Here is a 19,051-nt window from a genome sequence, read left to right as displayed (position 1 = left end):
GCTCAATCCCAGGCTCCTGGGATCATGACCTGAGCTAGAGGTAGCCGCTTAACCGACTGAGCCACCCAGTCGCCCCTCTGGGGAAGATCCTTGACAGGACTTAGAAGTCTTGTTTTCAAGTATTTGGACTATTTTCTCATGTGTTGTTTAGCCCTAAACTCATTTCACCTGGGAGGTGTCATTATTTAACAAGGAGACTCCAGCCCAGAACAAGACAACGAGACGTGTGGTTGTGGTCTTCAGGTATTTGAAGTGCTGCCGGGCAAAGAGGAATAGACTTCTTGTAGCTTGAGAGCAGAATCGCCAGCCGCCGGCAGAGTCGAGAGGGGTGAGATCCCAGCCCGGTACGCAGTGTTAAGCAGCAGAGCTGTCTTCCTGGAGTCCGGTTCTGGTCACCCCATAGAAGTCCTGCTGGTTCTTTCATAAGGGTTTTAGTGGGATCCCCATGACTGCTGCAGGCAGGTACTCTCCATTCTCCTTACCAATTTTACACATCATCTTGTGTTCTTGTCTAAGCGAATTTGCAGAACGTTAAGTCATAGCAATTTAAAAATATAGTCCTGTGTGTCTGTGTTCAGTGCCCATTTGTGCTTTGGTTTTAATGCATCTCTTCCTAGACAAACAAAGGTCTCCTCAGACAACATAGAAGGAATCTTCTGTTCAATTTTGTATCATTTAAGATTTATATTGTATACATTCACACATTCGTGCCATTACTTCAAAACGTATACACGTGTGTTGGGGGTCAAAGAAGCTTTGAAGTTTTGGGTGTAATACTACTGTGGAGATTGATACCTAATATTTTTGTGATTATTTAAAAACTGTAGTTTGGGGCGCCTGGGTGGCTCAGTGGGTTAAGCCGCTGCCTTCGGCTCAGGTCATGATCTCAGGGTCCTGGGATCGAGTTCTGCATCGGGCTCTCTGCTCAGCGGGGAGCCTGCTTCCCTCTCTCTCTCTGCCTGCCTCTCCATCTACTTGTGATTTCTCTCTGTCAAATAAATAAATAAAATCTTAAAAAAAAAAAACTGTAGTTTGAATATATATATATATATATTTTAGGATTATTTATTTATTTATTTGACAGAGAGTGAGAGAGAGATTGCAAGTAGGCAGAGAGGAAGGCGGGGTGGGGGGAAGCAGGCTCCCCACTGAGCAGAGAGCCCAATGCGGGGCTGGAACCCGGGACCCTGAGATCATGACCCAAGCTGAAGGCAGAGGCTTAACCCACTGAGTCACTAAGGCACCGTGTATTTCTTCTTAATAGGTTTTCACGTTCTATTAAAAATCTTGATTGGTGGAAGTGATGTGTCATAATTTTCATAAGGAAGTAATTCCTTGTCTGTATGAATAACGTATTTTACAGTGACATTACAATAGGTTTCTCTGGTGGAATGCCAGGCACTAAGCATTGTATCTCATTAATCTTTATAACAGGTCATAGGGGTATTATAATTTTAATTTTGCAAATAAGAAAACTAAAGCTTAAAACAGTTTTTAAAAGATTTTATTTATTTATTTAAAAAAGAGCAGAAGCAGAGGCAGAAGCAGACTCCCCACTGAGCGGGGCTCGATCCCAGGACCCCAGGGATCATGACCTGAGCCGAAGGCAGATGCTTACCTGACTGAGCCACACAGATGCTCCAAGCTTGAAACATTTTAAACTTGCCCAAGTTCATAGTCAGCAAATGCCTAAACATGGATTTTCCCTGGTCTAACTTTAGTGCTTCCCGTGACACTTTTTTTTTTTTTTTTTTTTATATCATGAGGGGTGGGGGTGACATTTCCTTGAGTAACTACCTTGTATTCAAGAGGGTGTCTTTTAGAAGAACTCCCCACTATTAAGCCAGAACAAATGTGGAAGTTCCCTGTACTTTGGATTGGTAAAGAGGAGGGCATTTGTGGCTTGTGTTTAGACCCCCTTAGACTGTTTTGTAGAACGGAGACACCTCCTCCCATCTGACGGCATGGGACTCCAGTGCGCCTGGTCCGCGCAGAGCACTAGCGTATTTGAATACCCTACTTAAGGGGGGATTTTAAGGACTTTGGTGCTGCTCACATTTCCCCCAAGCTTCTAGCCCATCTAATATTAGTCACGCTATTTCAGATGTCTTGGTGTGCCAGGGGCTTAGGTGTCCTGACACACGTCACTGCATAAAGACAGTCCTGGGTACAGAGGCTGTCAGGACAGTGCATCGCAAGGGGGGATGAGTTTGCACCTATCCCTGGAGCCTGTCCTTTAGGACTCGACTTGGTATAGTGGGTGCATGTGAAGATGTCCTGGGTAATCTTAGCTACCTGCTATTTTTCTCAGGGCGTGGGAGGGATTTGTTGAGTTTGGGAGTCAGCCAGGACCTAGAGAATGCGGCTGAGAAGGAACCTTCTTGTTGAGCCCCTTCTCACGAGGGAATCCACCAGGGCTGTGGTCCTCACGATTATGGAGAACTTGAAGCTGCCCTCGAGTCTTCTGTTCCATCTGTATAGACTAGCCGGGCATTAGAGTGGACGTTGTGGCTGTTTATATACACAGTTTGGTGTGCAGTATAAGACTGCTGGTTGGACCAGCCTCAGAAGACTTTCTTTCCGCACAAAGAGGACTTATAAGAGAGAAGAAATGTGATTGCCGGGGATTATTTGTGGGGAAGTAGCCCAAGCTACTTGATTCTTAATGCTAAAATGGGCTCTAATCCTTGTTTCCTTTTCGGTATTGGATTAGAAAAATGTAGGGCAGCATTAGAATTGGCTGTTAACAATACCCACGACAAATATAGCTCCCAAGAATTTTGGAATGGAAGTACGTAGACAGGAAGGATTGGAGTCCACATTTTTACCTCTACCTGAGGTCACTCTTCTAAGCTCCAACGACGTGCTCTCCACCCCCCCCCCCTCAGATGTCTCTCAGCCATCTCAATCTTTAATTAAAAACACGCAGTGGGGCTCCTGGTGGCTCAGTCGTTAAGTGGCTGCCTTTGGCTCAGGTCATGATCCCAGGGTCCTGGGATGGAGTGGAGCCTCACTTCAGGCTCCCTGCTCAGTGGGAAGCCTGCTTCTCCCTCTCCCACTCCCCCTGCTTGTGTTCCCTCTCTCACTGTGTCTCTCTCTCTATCAATTTCTTTGCTTGAGCCAAAAACCCAGGAGTTATCTATATCTCTTCCCCACCCCAGGGCTCCTATCCAATTCAGTAGCTAGCCCTGTTGGTTTTGTTTTTTTTTTTTTTTAATTTTTATTTCTTTTCAGTGTAACAGTATTCATTGTTTTTACACCACACCCAGTGCTCCAGGCAATCTGTGCCCTCTCTAATACCCACCACCTGGTTCCCCCAACCTCCCACCCCCCACCCCTTCAAAACCCTCCAATTGATGGGGTACCTGGGTGGCTCAGTGGTTAAAGCCTCTGCCTTCAGCTCAGGTCATGATCCCAGTGTCCTGGGATAGAGCCCCGAATGGGGCTCTCTGCTCAGCGGGGAGCCTGCTTCCTCCTTTCTCTCTCTGCCTGCCTCTCTGCCTGCTTGTGATCTCTGTCAAATAAATAAATAAAATCTTTAAAAAAAAAAAAAAAACCCTCAGATTGAGCCCTGTTGGTTTTACTTCCAAAATATGTATCAAATCAATCCACTTCTCACCATGACCCCTACCACCAATTGTGCTGATTTTTTTTTTTCCCTGATTGCAGAGGCCTCCTCGCTCTACGCCCTGCTTCTGTTCTCATCCCCTCCAATCTCCCCTCAGATCATGTCCCTGCCTTCAGTGGCATTCCAGTGCCCTTTAGATAAAATCATACTCCCTATCAAGGCCCTAAATGACCTGGCCTCTAACCTCAGCTTATAATGATCTCCAGTTCCAAGACGATGCCCAGCTCTTTGTCCAGCCCAAGCCTTTGTGCCTCTCCTTCTCCTTTCCAGCCTTTGCATGGCTGGCATCTTCCTTATGCTGTTCACTTCCTCAGAGAAGCCTTAGCTGGTCCTCCCACGAAGGGAGCTGTCCACACCGTTTTTATTTCTGTCATAGCCTTTGTTTATTCACCTTGGAGAGCACTTATGGGAAGCTGAGACTGCCCTTGATTCAACCTCTGGTCCACCAGGCTCTCGGCTCTGTGGGAGCTGCACCACGTCTTCTGTGTTTCGTTCCTGGTGCCTGGTCCACTGACTGGTAAACCGTAGTTATGGAATGAGCGAGTGAATGAATGAATAGATTATGTTACTATATCATTATTTCTAATGAGTACGTGGTATTCCATTATATTAACATAACCTAATTGACTTAAGTACTACTCTATCGTTGGATGTATTTGTTCCTGATTTTTCACCACACTTGAAATCTGGGAAATAATCTGAATGACTATTGGGGAAGTTGTTGACTAAACTAGGGTCTGGTATGCAGGCATTTAATATCAGGAAGCATTTTTATTCACATGAGGAAAATGAGCTTATTCATGAAAAAAAGCATCATACAAAATTATATATACAGTATGATCTTAACTACGTAGAGTTGCATGGAAAAAGCTAGCAGGAAATAAACTAAAACGTTAATTATGTATTTCAAGTTGGCAGGATTACAGGTGATCTTTCTTCTTGATTTTGTTTTTTAATATACACAAGTAGTACATGGTATTTTCTTGTTTATACTTCTTTCTAATTGCCATACTTACTGCAGTGTGTGGTTTTTTAATAATCAAGTAAAATGTTCTTAAAGTTTTTTTTTTTAAAGATTTTATTTATTTATTTGACAGAGAGTGCCCAAGCAGAGGGTGGTGGCAGGGAGTGCGGGCAGACGGAGAGGGAGAACCAGGCTCAGCAGGAAGCCTGACACAGGACTCAATCCCAGGACCCTGGGATCCTGACCTGAACTGAAGGCAGGCGCTTAACCTACTGAGCCACCCAGGCACCCTGAGTTCTTAAAGATTTTAAGAAACTTTCATGACGTGTCAGATTATTGAACATGATCAAAAGCAGAATTCAGAAACATGCCCTAGAGAATGACCTAAATGTTTGAAACACACTTGCTGATGGCATCTGCTTACCTTTGAGTCCTTCTAGGCCTTTATAGTACCTGGATTTAGGAAGAGTGGTGAAAGTTTTATTTCCTGTGAAGACTTCATGGCTGGGTAGACCTGTGTGTGGTATGGAATTTCTAGGAACTGTGGCTTAACAAAATGGTGATTTTGGCTGCGCTCAGGGTTAGAAAGACATCACAACTGCCCTTCCCATCTGTTTTTGGAGCTTGAGGGGGTTCGTGTGGCCTGAGGTATTGTCATAGTCTCTTAGCCATTTAATTTAAGACAGTGGTTCTCAAAAATCTGAGATCCCATGGAGAGTCCATAAGCAAAACTGTCTTTATAATAGGACTCACATGTTATTTGCCTTCTTCACTTTTATTCTCTTACAAGTGCGCGGTAGAGTTTTCTAGATGCTATATGATTCATAACAGATTGCAGAAGCAGATAGGAGAACCCAGCTGTCTTTTATGAAGCCAAAGATAGTTGTAGAAATGTTTTTTTAAAGCCAGTACTCTCACTAGAAAATTGTTTTATTGTAGAAAATATAATTACATTTAATTAAAATGCTATTTATGCTATTTATGTTAACATATAATGGGGTATTTATTTATTTAGTTAGTTAGTTCTATGGCCAATGTAAGGCTTGACTCACGACCCAGAGATCAAGAGTCAGCATGTTCTACCATCTGAGCTAGCCAGGTTCTCCTCTTGTTTCTTGTTGTTTTTTTTTTCCCCCCACCTTTTTTTTTTTTTTTTTTTTAAAGGCTCAAGGCTTAAGATCTGAGCTGAGATAAAAAGTCAGATGCTGGGGCACCTGGGTGGCTCAGTGGGTTAAAGCCTCTGCTTTCAGCTTGGGTCCTGATCCGTCCTGGGATCGAGCCCCGCATCGGGCTCTCTGCTCAGCAGGAGGCCTGCTTCTCTTCCTCTCTCTCTCTGCCTACTTGTGATCTCTGTCAGATAAATAAATAAAATCTTAAAAAAAAAAAAGTCAGATGCTTAACCAACTGAACCATCCAGAAACCGTTCTTCTTATTTTAAGTGAATTAATGATTACTTTTAAAATTTCTGTTTAATTTTTTAAAGATTTTTTTTTAAAGATTTATTTATTTTAGAGACAGAGAGAGCATGAGCAGGGAGAGAGGCAGAGGGAGAGAGAGAGAAGCAGACTCCCCAGTGAGTGGAAAGGCTGACATGGGGCTTGATCCTAGGACCCTAAGATCTTGACCTGAGCTGAAATCATGAGTCAGATGCTTAACCAACTGAGCCACCCAGGTGCCCTTAAGATTTTATTTTTAAGTAAACTCTATACCCAATGTGGGGCTTGAACTCCCAACCCTAAGATCAAGAGTTACATACTCCATTGACTGAGCCAGCCAAGAGCCTCTCTCAATTTCATTTCTAATATGGTAAATATCAATAGATATTTACCCACTTAACAAATATTCTTTGGAGTGTTCAATTTTTTTAAAAAAAGATTTTATTTATTTATTTGACAGAGAGATCACAAGTAGGCAGAGAGGCAGGCAGAGGTTGGGGGGAAGCAGGTTCCCTGCTGAGCGGAGAGCCTGATGAGGGGCTCCGTCCCAGGACCCTGAGATCAGGACCTGAACCGAAGGCAGAAGCTTAACCCACTGAGCCACCCAGGTGCCCCTGGAGTCTTCAATTTTTAAAAGTGTAAAGAAGTCCCGAGACCAGAAAGTTTAAGAATCACAAAATTAAAGAACAGGAAGAGGGACACCTGGCTAGCTCAGTCTGTAGAGCATGTGATTCTTTATCTTAAGGTCACAAGTTCAAGCCCCACGTTGGGCCTTGAACTTACTTTAAAAAAAAAAATAATAATTTTATATATATATATATATATATATATATATATAATTTTATATATATATATATATATATATATATAATTTTTATTTTTTTTTTAAAGAATAAAGGAAAAAGAAAAGTTTGTGGTAATTTGATTATGGCTCAGTAAGCAGATTGGTTGAATTGCATGATAGAGAAAACAAAGCCTGTGGGGGTAAATGACCTAGTCTAAGATAATAAGCAGATGTTGAAAGTCATTAACACTGAATTAAATTTTCCTCCCTCCCTCCCTCTTTTCCTCCCTACTTTTCTCCTTTCCTTCTTTCCTTCCCTTCTCCCTTCCTTTCTTTTTTTCTCTCCTTTTTTAGAGATCATGCACGATGTGATAAAGAAGGTGAAGAAGAAGGGGGAGTGGAAGGTAAGTAGAAGAGCACAGTTAGTGGTCTTAACAGGTGAGTTCCTGTGGGAAACATAACGATGGTGAAAATATAAGAAAATAGAGTTAGGAGAAGAGTGTGTAATAGGAAATCAAGACTATTGCTGTATCCAGAGAGTACAAAAAGAGGTAAACCTTCTGCCTTATTTTAGGCAGTCTTGGTGAAGAAATCTCTTGGTCATAAAGCTTCTCTTAAAGAGCAATTGGTGGGACACTTTAGCAGTGGAACTCTTTTATTCCAACAAAATATTGCCGGGAAGCTCTTCTATGAAGCAGAAGAAGGTGAAATCATTCTGCTTGCTACGAGAGTAGAAAGTCCCTCTGGTGCCCCGAAAGCATCTCTAGGAAGCCCATACAACAGTGTGGAAAGCCCTCATCGTGTCCAGCCCCATTTATCTGTGACTATATATGACAAAAGAAGGAAGATTGTTCATTCGTAGAACATTGGGAGCAATGCTGGAAGCAAGCCCTCAAGCCAATCAGATTGATTCTGTCCTCCTTTATCAGAATGGGCGCTTCAGGTGGGAAAGCGTGCTGTCCTCCATTCAGAAAGTCACTTGGTTGTCTGGGGCAGGCATTACACCGGCTTGGAGAACACGCTGTTTTACTTGAACTTTCCCATGTGTTATTGGAGGGTTTATACCAATCATTCATGCCCCTAAGTTGTCCCACAGTCAAGAACCCACATATTTTTTTTTTTTAAAGATTTTATTTATTTATTTGTAAGAGAGAGAGTGAGAGCGAGCACAGGCAGACAGAGTGGAAGGCAGAGTCAGAGGGAGAAGCAGGCTCCCTGCGGAGCAAGGAGCCCGATGTGGGACTCGATCCCAGGACGCTGGGATCATGACCTGAGCCGAAGGCAGCTGCTTAACCAACTGAGCCACCCAGGCGTCCCAAGAACACACATATTTTCAAGTTCACTTGGTCCAGGAACAGCAGAGCTGTGTGATACAGAAGGATTTTGGTCTCCGCCTCAGCCTTGGAGCTGTTTGAGCCAGCATGTCCAGATCCTCATCTTTATCCATGTCCTCCTCTTTCTCTTCCCACAGTAATAGACTTAGGGATTTGCGAATTTTGTTTTTCAACAGAAACTTTTTTTTTTTTTAAGATTTTATTTATTTATTTGACAGAAGGAGAGAACACAAGCAGGGAGCAGGGGGGTGGGTGGGGCGGGCAGGGAGAGGGAGAGGGAGAAGCAGGCTCCCCAAGGGGCAGGGAGCCTGATGTGGGGCTTGATCCTAGGACCCTGGGATCATGACCTAACAAAGGCAGTTGCTTAACTGTTTATTAACTATTAACATTAACTGTTAATGACTTTTAAGGCAGGGAGCCACCCAGGCGCCCTGGGTTATGAGGAAATTGCCTCTTAGCATGAGAACTAATTGGCTTTTAGAGCTTTCTGGTCACCATTGTGTCTAGCTCCTTTTAACCTCGGTTTATGTCATTAGAGAGAAGGAGAAGGGGCACCTGGGTGGCTCAGTGGATTAAGCCTCTGCCTTCAGCTCGGGTCATGATCCCAGAGTCCTGGAATCGAGCCCCACATGGGGCTTTCTGCTCGGCAGGGAGCCTGCTTCCTCTCTCTCTCTCTGCCTGCTTCTCTGCCTACTTATGATCTTTGTCTGTCAAATAAATAAATAAAATCTTTAAAAAAAAAATAAAGAGGAAGAGATGTAGCCTTGTTTTAGCTAATGACTTCTCTACACTGTGGGCTGAACAGAGATAGGGGCGGTTAGCTGGAGAATTGCAGGTCTGAAGCTTTCAGACTGGGATTGGTGTGTTCTTGTTTTTCCCGTCGGGACTGAAGTAGAGTAGCTCCCGGACAGCTCAAGTGCTGGTACATCCTCATGGTGTTGGCAACAAAGTACTCATCTTGCACGCTGTATGTGTGGCACGAGTGTTCATTCTCCTTGATTAAAAAAAAAAAAAAAAAAAAAGCTGCTGCTCTGAAAATATCATCTCCAGTATGGTTTTCTCTGAGTGTGGGCGCTGTCAATGACTTTTTCCTTTTTCTATTTTCTTTTTCTTTTTTCTTCTTTTTTTTTTTTTTTTTTTGAGTAGTCATTTTCTTCATCATGGGAAAACTTTAATTTTTTTAAGCATATACAATTAAGTCAGTGAGAACAAACTCCTAGTCCTAGAAGGTGAGGTTTGCGTGTAGCATGGGAGAGAAAAGCTAGCGTGTATGTTAGCAAACGTCTGCCCCATAGGAAGTATTTGTAACTTAATATTCTATTTTTCCGGGTTACTTTTTGAAGTCTGACATAGTAGCCTGATGAGAGAATCACAGCCAGTCCCACGCGCAGGCCGTAAGCTGTTCTTTTTGCTTCCAGGTGCTGGTGGTCGATCAGCTGAGCATGAGGATGTTGTCCTCCTGCTGTAAGATGACGGACATCATGACCGAGGGGATAACAAGTGAGCGCAGATCTCTCGCTGCCTTTGAGTGAAACCCAGGCCTCTTCTTTGGCAACCGTTCCCCCTCCCTATTTGTTATTTTGTCACTTGACTTCACATTTTTACAACGACCCAGGTGGTAAGGCTGTTAAGTCCTTGAGAGGCCTTCTTGTTTATCACTAAATCTGTAGCACCCAGTGCAGTACTAGACGATCATTAAATATCTGTAATATTTAATATTACTTTAATACATTTTATATTACCTTAAATATCTAGTAGTAAAGGTGCGAAAAGGAAGGTTAAATCAAGGGAAAGAAGGCAGGCCGCCAACGGAAACAGTGCACAAAAGACCTGAATGCCCACTTCACAAAGAAGAGATCCAAGTAGCCAAGAAATCCATCCAACATTGGCCACCTACATTAGTTGGTTAAAACCAGAATGAGATCTTGCTATACACTCATCAGATTGGAGTATTTAAATTCTGTTAATGCCAAGTGACAGATAGGATGTAGAAAAATGGGAACTCCTGTATGACAGAGTGGCCGTTCGTATAGTTACTTTGAAAAACACAGGCAGTGTCTGGTAGAGTTGAAGGTGTGTGTGTCTTGCAAGCCAGGCAGTTCGACGTGTGTCCTAGACAAATTTCAGCATGTGTGCAGGGCTGTTCACACAGGATTGTACATAGTAACCCCAAATTAGAAACAACCAAAACATGTAAATCGTGGTATACCATGGTATAGTCACATAGCAGAATACTACGGACGATGAAAATGAAGGAACTCTGGCTATTCGCAAGCACATGGGTAGACCTGATGCCCATAATGCTGAGCCAAAGAAACAAGATACAAAAGATACTTACAGTGTGCTTTCATTTATATGAAGTTCCAAACTAGGCAGAACTAAGCTGTGCTGTTGTGAAATGCAGGTGTACATGGTAAAACCATGAAGAGCAGTGATCGCATTCCAGTCGGGCCGGGGGTTCTCTCTGGAGGGTGGGGGGCGGGGTAGGGTATGGCAAGTTTCCTGACTGGGGAAGCACTTATGCAGGTGTTTACTTTGCAATTATTTGCATGTTTATGTGTTATTCACTCTTTAGACTGCCTGTTATAATTTCAAAATCATAGGCTTTTCAAAAAATTTAAGTCAGCTGCTCAAGGTCACTGGCCAGTAGCTCACACCTGAGACTAGGACTCAGCCCTCTGGCTCCTGTCCTGGAGCTCTACTCACATTTGTGTGTAGCTCTTGTGTTACTCAGTGTCTCCTTTCAAGAGGGGTCCTGTATTTTAATCTTTGAAATAGCATTTTCTTCTGAGCTGTCTTGGAGGACTGAAAAACAATACCTTCGAGTTATTGTTTCAAACAAGGAAGTTAACCTTCCTTGTTCCTCTGAAGAAAATGTTGGGTGGAACACACCTGTTGAAATTTACTTCCTGTTGCAATTTTTTCCCCCCTGGAGACTTCTTATGAAGACTTACGCAAGTCTTATGGGGCTTGCAGACGCTTGATGGTCTTTGTCAAAATGACAACAAACCGCGGTTATGGGAGGAAGAGCTAGGAGGGTTGAGATTTCAATAAGCTAAGTGAATTTTATTCAAAGGTTTGTCCTTTATTCTAAGCTTATGTCTTTCCTATTATTTGGTGTTAAAATGTTTTGAAATTGTGAAATTATGGTGACAATATATCATGGATTTTCTTATTGATTAAATTCTAAGTGCATATATATGTATGAATATATATGTAATGACTTTGGGGGGTATAATCACACCTTGGATATGAGTCCTTCATGTTTATTTGTTTATTTTTAAAGATTTTATTTACTTGACAGAGAGAGAGAGAGCAAGCACAAGCAGAGGGAGTGGGAGAGGGAGAAGCAGGCTCCCCACTCAGCATGGAGCCCGATGTGGGGCTTGATCCCAGGACCTTGGCACCATGACCTGAACCGAAGGCAGATGCCCAACCAACTAAGCCACCCAGGCGCCCTAAGTCCTTCACTTTTTTTTTTTTAATTCTTTTTTTTTTTTTTTAAAGATTTTATTTATTTATTTGACAGAGATCACAATTAGGCAGAGAGAGAGAGAGAGAGGAGGAAGCAGGTTCCCTGCCAAACAGAGAGCTCAATGAGGGACTCGATCCCAGGACGCTGAGATCATGACCTGAGCCGAAGGCAGCCGCTTAACCAACTGAGCCACCCAGGCGTCCCAAGTCCTTCATTTTTAAAAACACTTTTCCAAATCCAGTGTATCTATCACCAGAAACCTAGTCCTATAAATGAGAGTACGTAATTTTTACTGTGACTTCTTGTCATTCAGTGATCGAAAACTGGGCTTGCCCCTGTTTTGAGCTTAAAAGTTATTTTCTTCATTGTATTTTTTAAAAGATTTTATTTATTTTTTTATTTATTTGACAGAGAGAGACACAGTGAGAGAGGGAATACAAGCAGGGGGAGTGGGAGAGGAAGAAGACTCCCTGCTGAGCAGAGAGCCCGATGTGGGGCTCGATGCCAGAACCCTGGGATCATGACCTGAACCAAAGGCAGAAGCTTAACAACTGAGCTACCCAGGCACCCCTTCACTGTATTTTTTTTAAAGATTCATTTATTTATTTATTTGAGAGAGAGAAAGAGAGAGAGGGCCAGGAGAGAGGCAGAGGGAGAGGGGAGAGGCAATCCCAGACTCCCGGTTGAGTGAGAAGCCCAATGTGGGAATCCATCCCTGGCCCCTGAGATCACACCTGAGCCAAAATAGTCACTGAACCGACTGAACCACCCACTCACCTCTTCACTGAATTTTTAAAGCAATGTTTTTCCTCTCTCAAAGCATAAAATGTACAAAAGTTAAGGCAGGGGATAGAGCCAAATGGAGCTTCTAATGAAGAGCTTCTAATGTAGAAGCAGCAGCGTCGTGGCCCACTCCTTTCTCCCTCAGGCTCTCCTCTATCTTCTGGTTATCCTCTCGCTATTTCTGGATACTTAGACTATTGTCTTTGGATTCATCCATGGTAGATGTTATCTTTTAGCTCCTTGTGGTAGAAGAGGGTTCAGCTGCCCCTGCTGCACACAGCCTTTTCCCTGCTCCCAAAGGTGGGTTTGATAGAAGGTCTTTGCTTGACAAAAGTGAGACGTTAGCAATCCTGTGTGGGACCCCCAAAACATTTTGGGGGACATATTGTTCGCATAATAAATTTAGAAATCTACAACTACTGGTAAAGTAGATGGTTGAAGGATTTTGGTATTTGAACATTATTTGGGGTAAAAAGTCTTTGTAAATGTTACAAGGTATCATCCTAAAGTCATACTTTTATTTACTTAAATCCTCTGCACGGGAAGAATGGCGCGGGCGGTGTGATTCTCCTCTTCTCCCTGTACCAGAGAACAGTACAGCATAGACAGCACATCCTAAGCTTTGTCAGGTGGCTGGTAAGATGAGGATTATCCCAGAAGCTCTTCTTTACAGGGGAAGTAGTTGACATAACTTTAAAGGAAACCAGCAAACCAAATGCTTGTGGTTTAACAAAAGATAATGTTTATCTTTGAACTATTGGGAAGGAGGACTATTAGATAAGAGGGCGTGTTTGAAATATCTTCATGTTATACAGAAGAAAATGATAAAAACTAATTGTTGATAAACAAACTCAACCTGGAAATGCTAAAGGAATTGGGATTATTTAGGACAGAGGAGGAAAAGAACCAAGGAAAGGGTAAGAGACTGTTGGGGACAGACTTCCATTTTAACCAACAGAGATCAAGGAGTTCACTTACACTGAAATGGGAAATATTGAGTGTGATAAAATTTCAGGTTTCCTAACCTCTCGAGCACTGTGAGGCAGTGGAATGTGGTAACTCCAAGGAAAGGGCAAGTGATTCCCACCCCACGACCGAGATTTTCACCTGCCGCAGCCTGAAGGTGGCCTGTCTAGATTGTTTCTAGCTCTGTGATCACTGGTTCTGTTTCCTTACTGACTGTGAGCTGCTGTCTGTTGTCTAGTTGTGGAGGACATCAACAAGCGCAGAGAGCCGCTCCCCAGCCTGGAGGCCGTGTATCTCATCACTCCGTCTGAGAAGGCAAGTCCCGCCCCCAGGAGTGCTTTGGCTAAGGTTGCACGTGCTGGCTTGGCGTCTGTGGCGCAGAGTGTCTGACATTTCTAGGTTAAGCGCGCATTTAACACACTGCTCTGATTAAAGCGTGCAATCCACAAGCAGGGAAGGAGGGGTGCAGTGTGGAGTGAGAGTGCATTAAGCTCTCTGAACCACCACCACTGTCCAGAAGGCGGGACTCGGATCAGTCTAGTCCCCCGCTCTTGCTCTCCTTCTCTAGGAGGAGATCCACTGTATCTAATTAGTGACCCACCTCCAGAACTCTGGTATTTTATGCTTTGGAGTCTGTTTCATCAATATCCAGGTTGTGTGGAATTTACCCGTCTTAGCATTTTTGGAGGTTGGCTTGAGTCAGTATCCAGACAAGACACACCTCCTTGCATTTGGTTGATAGTTTTCTTAGATCTCGTAATCTGTATAAATTCCCTTCGGTTTTCGCTTCCCTTTCTTTTCGCTTTTGAAAACTGGCTTACATCTGAGTTTCTGCAGAAGCAACTAAATTGCCAGAACTTCATCCACATGAGTTTCCTGGAAGGTTTTTGACCAGTTTCCTCTTCTATGAATATTCTCAGGAACCCAAGTTATAATGGTTCCAAAGAACTGACGCTGTCTTCCAGAATGAGCTAAGAGGGCTTCTGTTCATCTAAACTCTGAAACAATCCTGATTTTAAGTCTTTCCAACTCTCTTATGGGCTAACATGAATTACACATTTTTTTTTTTAAGATTTTATTTATTTATTTGCCAGAGACAGAGGGAGGGAGAGAGAGCGAGCGAGCACAGGCAGACAAAGAGGCAGGCAGAGGCAGAGGGAGAAGCAGGCTCCCTGCCGAGCAAGGAGCCTGATGTGGGACTCAATCCCAGGACCCTGGGATCATGACCTGAGCCGAAGGCAGCTGCTTAACCAACTGAGCCACCCAGGCGTCCCTGAATTACACATTTTTAAAAATCCCCCATTATTTTGTACAGGTAGCTTGGATTTAACCCAGTTCAGAAATAGGTTCCATTTGCTTCTAGAACTGGTTCAATTCCCCTTTTTTTTTCCTCGCTGCAGTCTGTACACTCTCTCATTGGTGACTTTAAGGACCCACCAACTGCTAAGTACCGGGCTGCGCATGTCTTCTTCACGGACTGTAAGTATGGCCAGCAGCTGCCCCCCTATCCTTCTGGGTTAGCGTTTCTGCCCAGCAACCCTGATCCATAGGGAAGAAATGGGTTGTTGCCATGTTTCTCCTGAGCTTTTATTTTCTCTTCAGAAGATAAATTGCATAAGAGACAAAAATAAACACACACAAAGACAAACCTACTCGGTCATGCAGTTCTTCCTGATGAAAAATAGCATCTTTTCTAAGGACTAGAGGGTTTAATGATGAGAACAATTTTCCAGCTCTAGATTTGATGTTTCACTGTATAGACTTTCAGGTATCACCATACTGGAGTGTATTTCCATCAGTTTTCTTTTCTTTTCTTTTCTTTTTAAAGATTTTATTTATTTATTTGACAGAGATCACAAGTAAGCAGAGAGGCAGGCAGAGAGAGAGGAGGAAGTAGGCTCCCTGCTGAGCAGAGAGCCTGATGTGGGGCTTGATCCCATGACCCTGGGATCATGACCTGAGCCAAAGGCAGAGGCTTTAACCTACTGAGCCACCCAGGCACCCCTCCATCAGTTTTCATACCTAGATAGTCCCATCTGGTGGTGATGGTAGCAGACAGAATTGCTGCTACCATTGCTGTCCTGGAATTCACGTTCGTATTTTATGGAGGCTTCGCGCATGCAGCCTAGTGCAGAATGAGCTTGGTCAGTGAGTGTTAATAGCAAAGAGCGAGGAGTCAGGCTGGCTAGCTTACAGAGTCAGCAACAACAGTGCACCCACTGCTCTTCTCTTTCGCACCACTGAGAAAACGAGAAAGGTTCTTGCAAAGAATAATTGGGTACTATTTGCGTACACATAAAAAAGGAGCAGAGAGGTGACATTAGCAATAATAAACTGAAAATGCATTTCTGAGAATGCGAAGCCATTTGTTTGGCCCCAGAGAGCCCCTGGCAGTCTCGGTTTCCCCACCAAGGGGGTCTCCTCTGCAGCCAAGCTCCCACAAGGGTCCCGGAGAAATGCCTGCACCACCTTGCCGGCCATTCTGTTTGTCCTCATTGCATTTTTCATAAATGTGTCAGATGTGTCATGTCTGTTCATATCACAGGACTTTTCCTTATCTCTTTTTAATCACCTGGGCTTTTTCCTTTCCTTGATATCAGAAAGTAGTTTTTATTAGCTCATTAGCTAATATCACTATCTCAGTACCTCAGTCTTTTTTGCCATTTGCTTCTCTCTTAGATGTTGAGGGCCTTTTGGGTGGTTCTACGTTCCTTTTGTATCCTAGAGATAGGAGATATTCTAGGATGGGACGAACTTTCTAGTTGACTTCTTAAAATGCTATTAAAATAGAATATCCCCCAGATGTGTGCAACTGTCAAAATGGACCCGCAAGCGGACAGGTGAATCTGTGGCCTTTTGTCCTTCTTGCAGCTTGTCCAGACGCCCTGTTTAATGAGCTGGTGAAATCTCGAGCCGCCAAAGTCATCAAAACTCTGACGGAAATCAACATTGCATTTCTGCCCTACGAGTCCCAGGTGAGGCGGCGTGCGGCGTGCGTAGAAAGTCTGAGTCCTCGCTGCTCTCGCAGGAGCTCTGGCACGTCCTGGTGGATGCAATGGGCAGAGTGGGGGAGGAAGACATCCTATTCTGAATTGCCAAATGACCTGTGTTGTAAGTGGATGTGGATGGAACTGAAACAGAGCTCCTTTCAGGTCTGCCCAAGGCCGTCATCTTTCTGTCCTCTGGTTATTTCTGACTTTTTTTTTTTTTTTTTTAATCCTTTCGTCGTGTCCATTTCATCCCTGCTCACGGTGTTCACTCCTACCGGCTGACTCCTTGAGTCACCAAAGGTAGCCAATCCCAAAAGAGTAGGAACGAGAGCAGGGGCAGGGATCAGAAGGCACCCATCTGCCGCCCAGGAGCCTGGTGTGTGCAGAGATCGCCTTCCTGATGCTCTGCGGCAGGAGCAGATGGTAGCCTTCCGCGGCGGCTGTTAACACTTCAGATGCCAGAGTGGTAACAGACCTCTCCCCTTGGGAAAAAAAATAAGTTGTTAAGCCAGTAAAGGTGTAGCTGATTGTGGAGAGCATACAAAATTTCTGCCTTCGTTTTGTAACATTGGTGAATGTGTCTTCTCCCAGCAAACAAGAAACAAAACTAACAGAACGCTTAGGCGTTTTGTAAAAGCTGGTTGTGGCTCATGGCATCTTTATAGATCAGCTTCCAGACATCAGAGAGTGACCGGTTCTTGGGTAAGGAGGGATGTAGAACATACAGTGTGAGAATCTACAGAGTCTTTCCCTTAGCACTTAATATCAAACCTGTTTCCAGCTTGAAAGCAGGATTTTCTTCTCTGTGTGAGCCTACCAGGATTAAACAAAACACGACTTTAGCGTTCAATCAGATGACATTTCATATATTTTTGAAAAGTAATAAACGTTTTAACCACAGGTTTTCTAGATAATCGGGGTAGTTTACATAAGTGAGATTCTGAGAAAATACTGATGGTTGATAGACTAGGTAATTTAAGAGGAAATTTTATTCTAGAATAAGAAGAAAAATACTAACAAAGTATTCCTGAGGATAGGGAAGTATTAAATCCATAAAAATCTCCTTTATTTGCCCCCAGTCAAGATGATTTCCACCCTATTCCTTACTTATAAAAACTAAACCTATAATGGCCCAGAGGTTCTCACACTAACCTCCTCACCTGTTCTTCTGGCCTCCTCACTTTTCATCAGACACTCTGAGCACAGGCCTGCTGCAGGGCCTTGGCGCTAGCTATTGCCTCCACGTGGAAGTCTCCTGCTGGTGAGAAACTCCTCACCTCCTTCAAGCCCTTGCTTGTACATCACCTTCTCAAGGAGGCCCGCTCTCCTCCCTCCCTGCTGCCCTCCAGCATTCTTTCCCTGCTCTGTTATGTTCTCATACACTTACACCAGTTTCTCACACAATATAGTTTACTTTTCATTATGCCTATTGTTTATGGTTATGTTATTCTCTTGGAAGACTGCATCTCCTCGAGGACAGTCATGTTTTGGTCACTGATAGTTCCCAAGTGTTTAACACAATGCCTGTCCTGCAAAAGACACCCAGCACATATCGCTAGACTCACCACCAAGGTTGGAGGAAACTCCCAACAGTTCACCATTCTGGATGCAAACACGATAGATAGAGATAATTTTATTTCTTGTTTCTCTTCCTTCTCAGGTGTATTCCTTGGACTCTGCGGACTCTTTCCAGAGCTTCTACAGTCCCCACAAAGCTCAGATGAAGAATCCCATACTGGAGCGCCTGGCAGAGCAGATTGCAACCCTGTGTGCCACCCTGAAGGAGTACCCAGCAGTGCGGTATCGGGGGTAAGCAGTGCGCCGGGCCGCCCTCCGTGGCCTCCCCTGTGTCTACCAGCCAAGGAGCTTCCTTCCGTCTTGAGATTCCTCTGGTAGTTGCCTCAAGAGGGTTAAGATTTGAGTATCTTGTGCTTATAATCATTCTTCCAATATTTTTGATATTCTCTAAATTTTATTGTGAAATGTAATAATGCATCCAGAAAACGGCATGAAAGATATATATTCAGGGGCTGAATAGCTAGCTTTGAACCCCTGTGTAACCACAGCCTAGGCTAACTGTGGTTTTGTAGCTCTTTCTAACCTTTCAAAACAAATACTGTCTTTGTAAAAGGTATTCTGGAGTAAGATAAAACACAGGGATAATTCCCCAAAGGACATATTCCCCAGATTTTATAAAATCATTCACTTATTACTTGACTGCTCTGTACTAAGTTCTAGGGGGAGTACTTACCTTGAAGGCACAGCCCTGGTGCTTAGAAGCCCTTGATCTGTGTGGAGGGTAGGTAACAGGCATACCAACACGTGTGTGTAAGTGGTGCACACCTGAACCACAGGGTCTGCGAGACCAGAGTCCGAGGACAGGACAAGCCAGGGACCTGGGCATCCAGAGTCAGGAGAGGGTCTTTTGGGCTGAGAGGGTCAAGAAGGGCTTCAGAGGAGAGGTGACATTTAAGCAAGGTCTTGAAGGTAGTTTCGGATTTCAGTAGACCAGTAAGGAGCCACAGGGCACTTTGTGTGGACAGTTGGCTCTTGCCATTGGGATGAACGGAAGTCTGGAGCTGGGAAAGCAAAGGGCAGATTTGGGGAGGATTGGCGTTCTGGCCATTTTGGCACAGTGTCTGTGTGGGGCTGTGGCGCAACTCTGAAGCAGTTCCAGGAGGCCCTGGAGGC

At 43.9% G+C, this 19,051-nt stretch overlaps 1 protein-coding gene across 2 annotated transcripts in view; it reads left to right on the top strand.

Annotated features, from left to right (window-relative positions):
* STXBP1 (syntaxin binding protein 1) overlaps nt 1-19,051 on the top strand; it is a 73,960-nt gene that overhangs the window by 29,336 nt on the left and 25,573 nt on the right. For both annotated transcript variants that reach the window (XM_059410759.1, XM_059410758.1), the window contains exons 2-7: nt 7,167-7,216; nt 9,565-9,646; nt 13,609-13,685; nt 14,771-14,849; nt 16,242-16,345; nt 18,021-18,169. In XM_059410759.1, coding sequence (XP_059266742.1) covers nt 7,167-7,216; nt 9,565-9,646; nt 13,609-13,685; nt 14,771-14,849; nt 16,242-16,345; nt 18,021-18,169 — 541 coding nt within the window. The remainder of the gene's footprint in view (nt 1-7,166; nt 7,217-9,564; nt 9,647-13,608; nt 13,686-14,770; nt 14,850-16,241; nt 16,346-18,020; nt 18,170-19,051) is intronic.

Source organism: Mustela nigripes, chromosome 9, assembly GCF_022355385.1.
Source record: "Mustela nigripes isolate SB6536 chromosome 9, MUSNIG.SB6536, whole genome shotgun sequence".
In the NCBI taxonomy this organism is placed as follows: Eukaryota; Metazoa; Chordata; class Mammalia; order Carnivora; family Mustelidae; genus Mustela; species Mustela nigripes.
The sequence above is the reverse complement of the archived record's forward strand: the minus strand, read 5'-3'. Positions and strand labels throughout refer to the sequence as shown.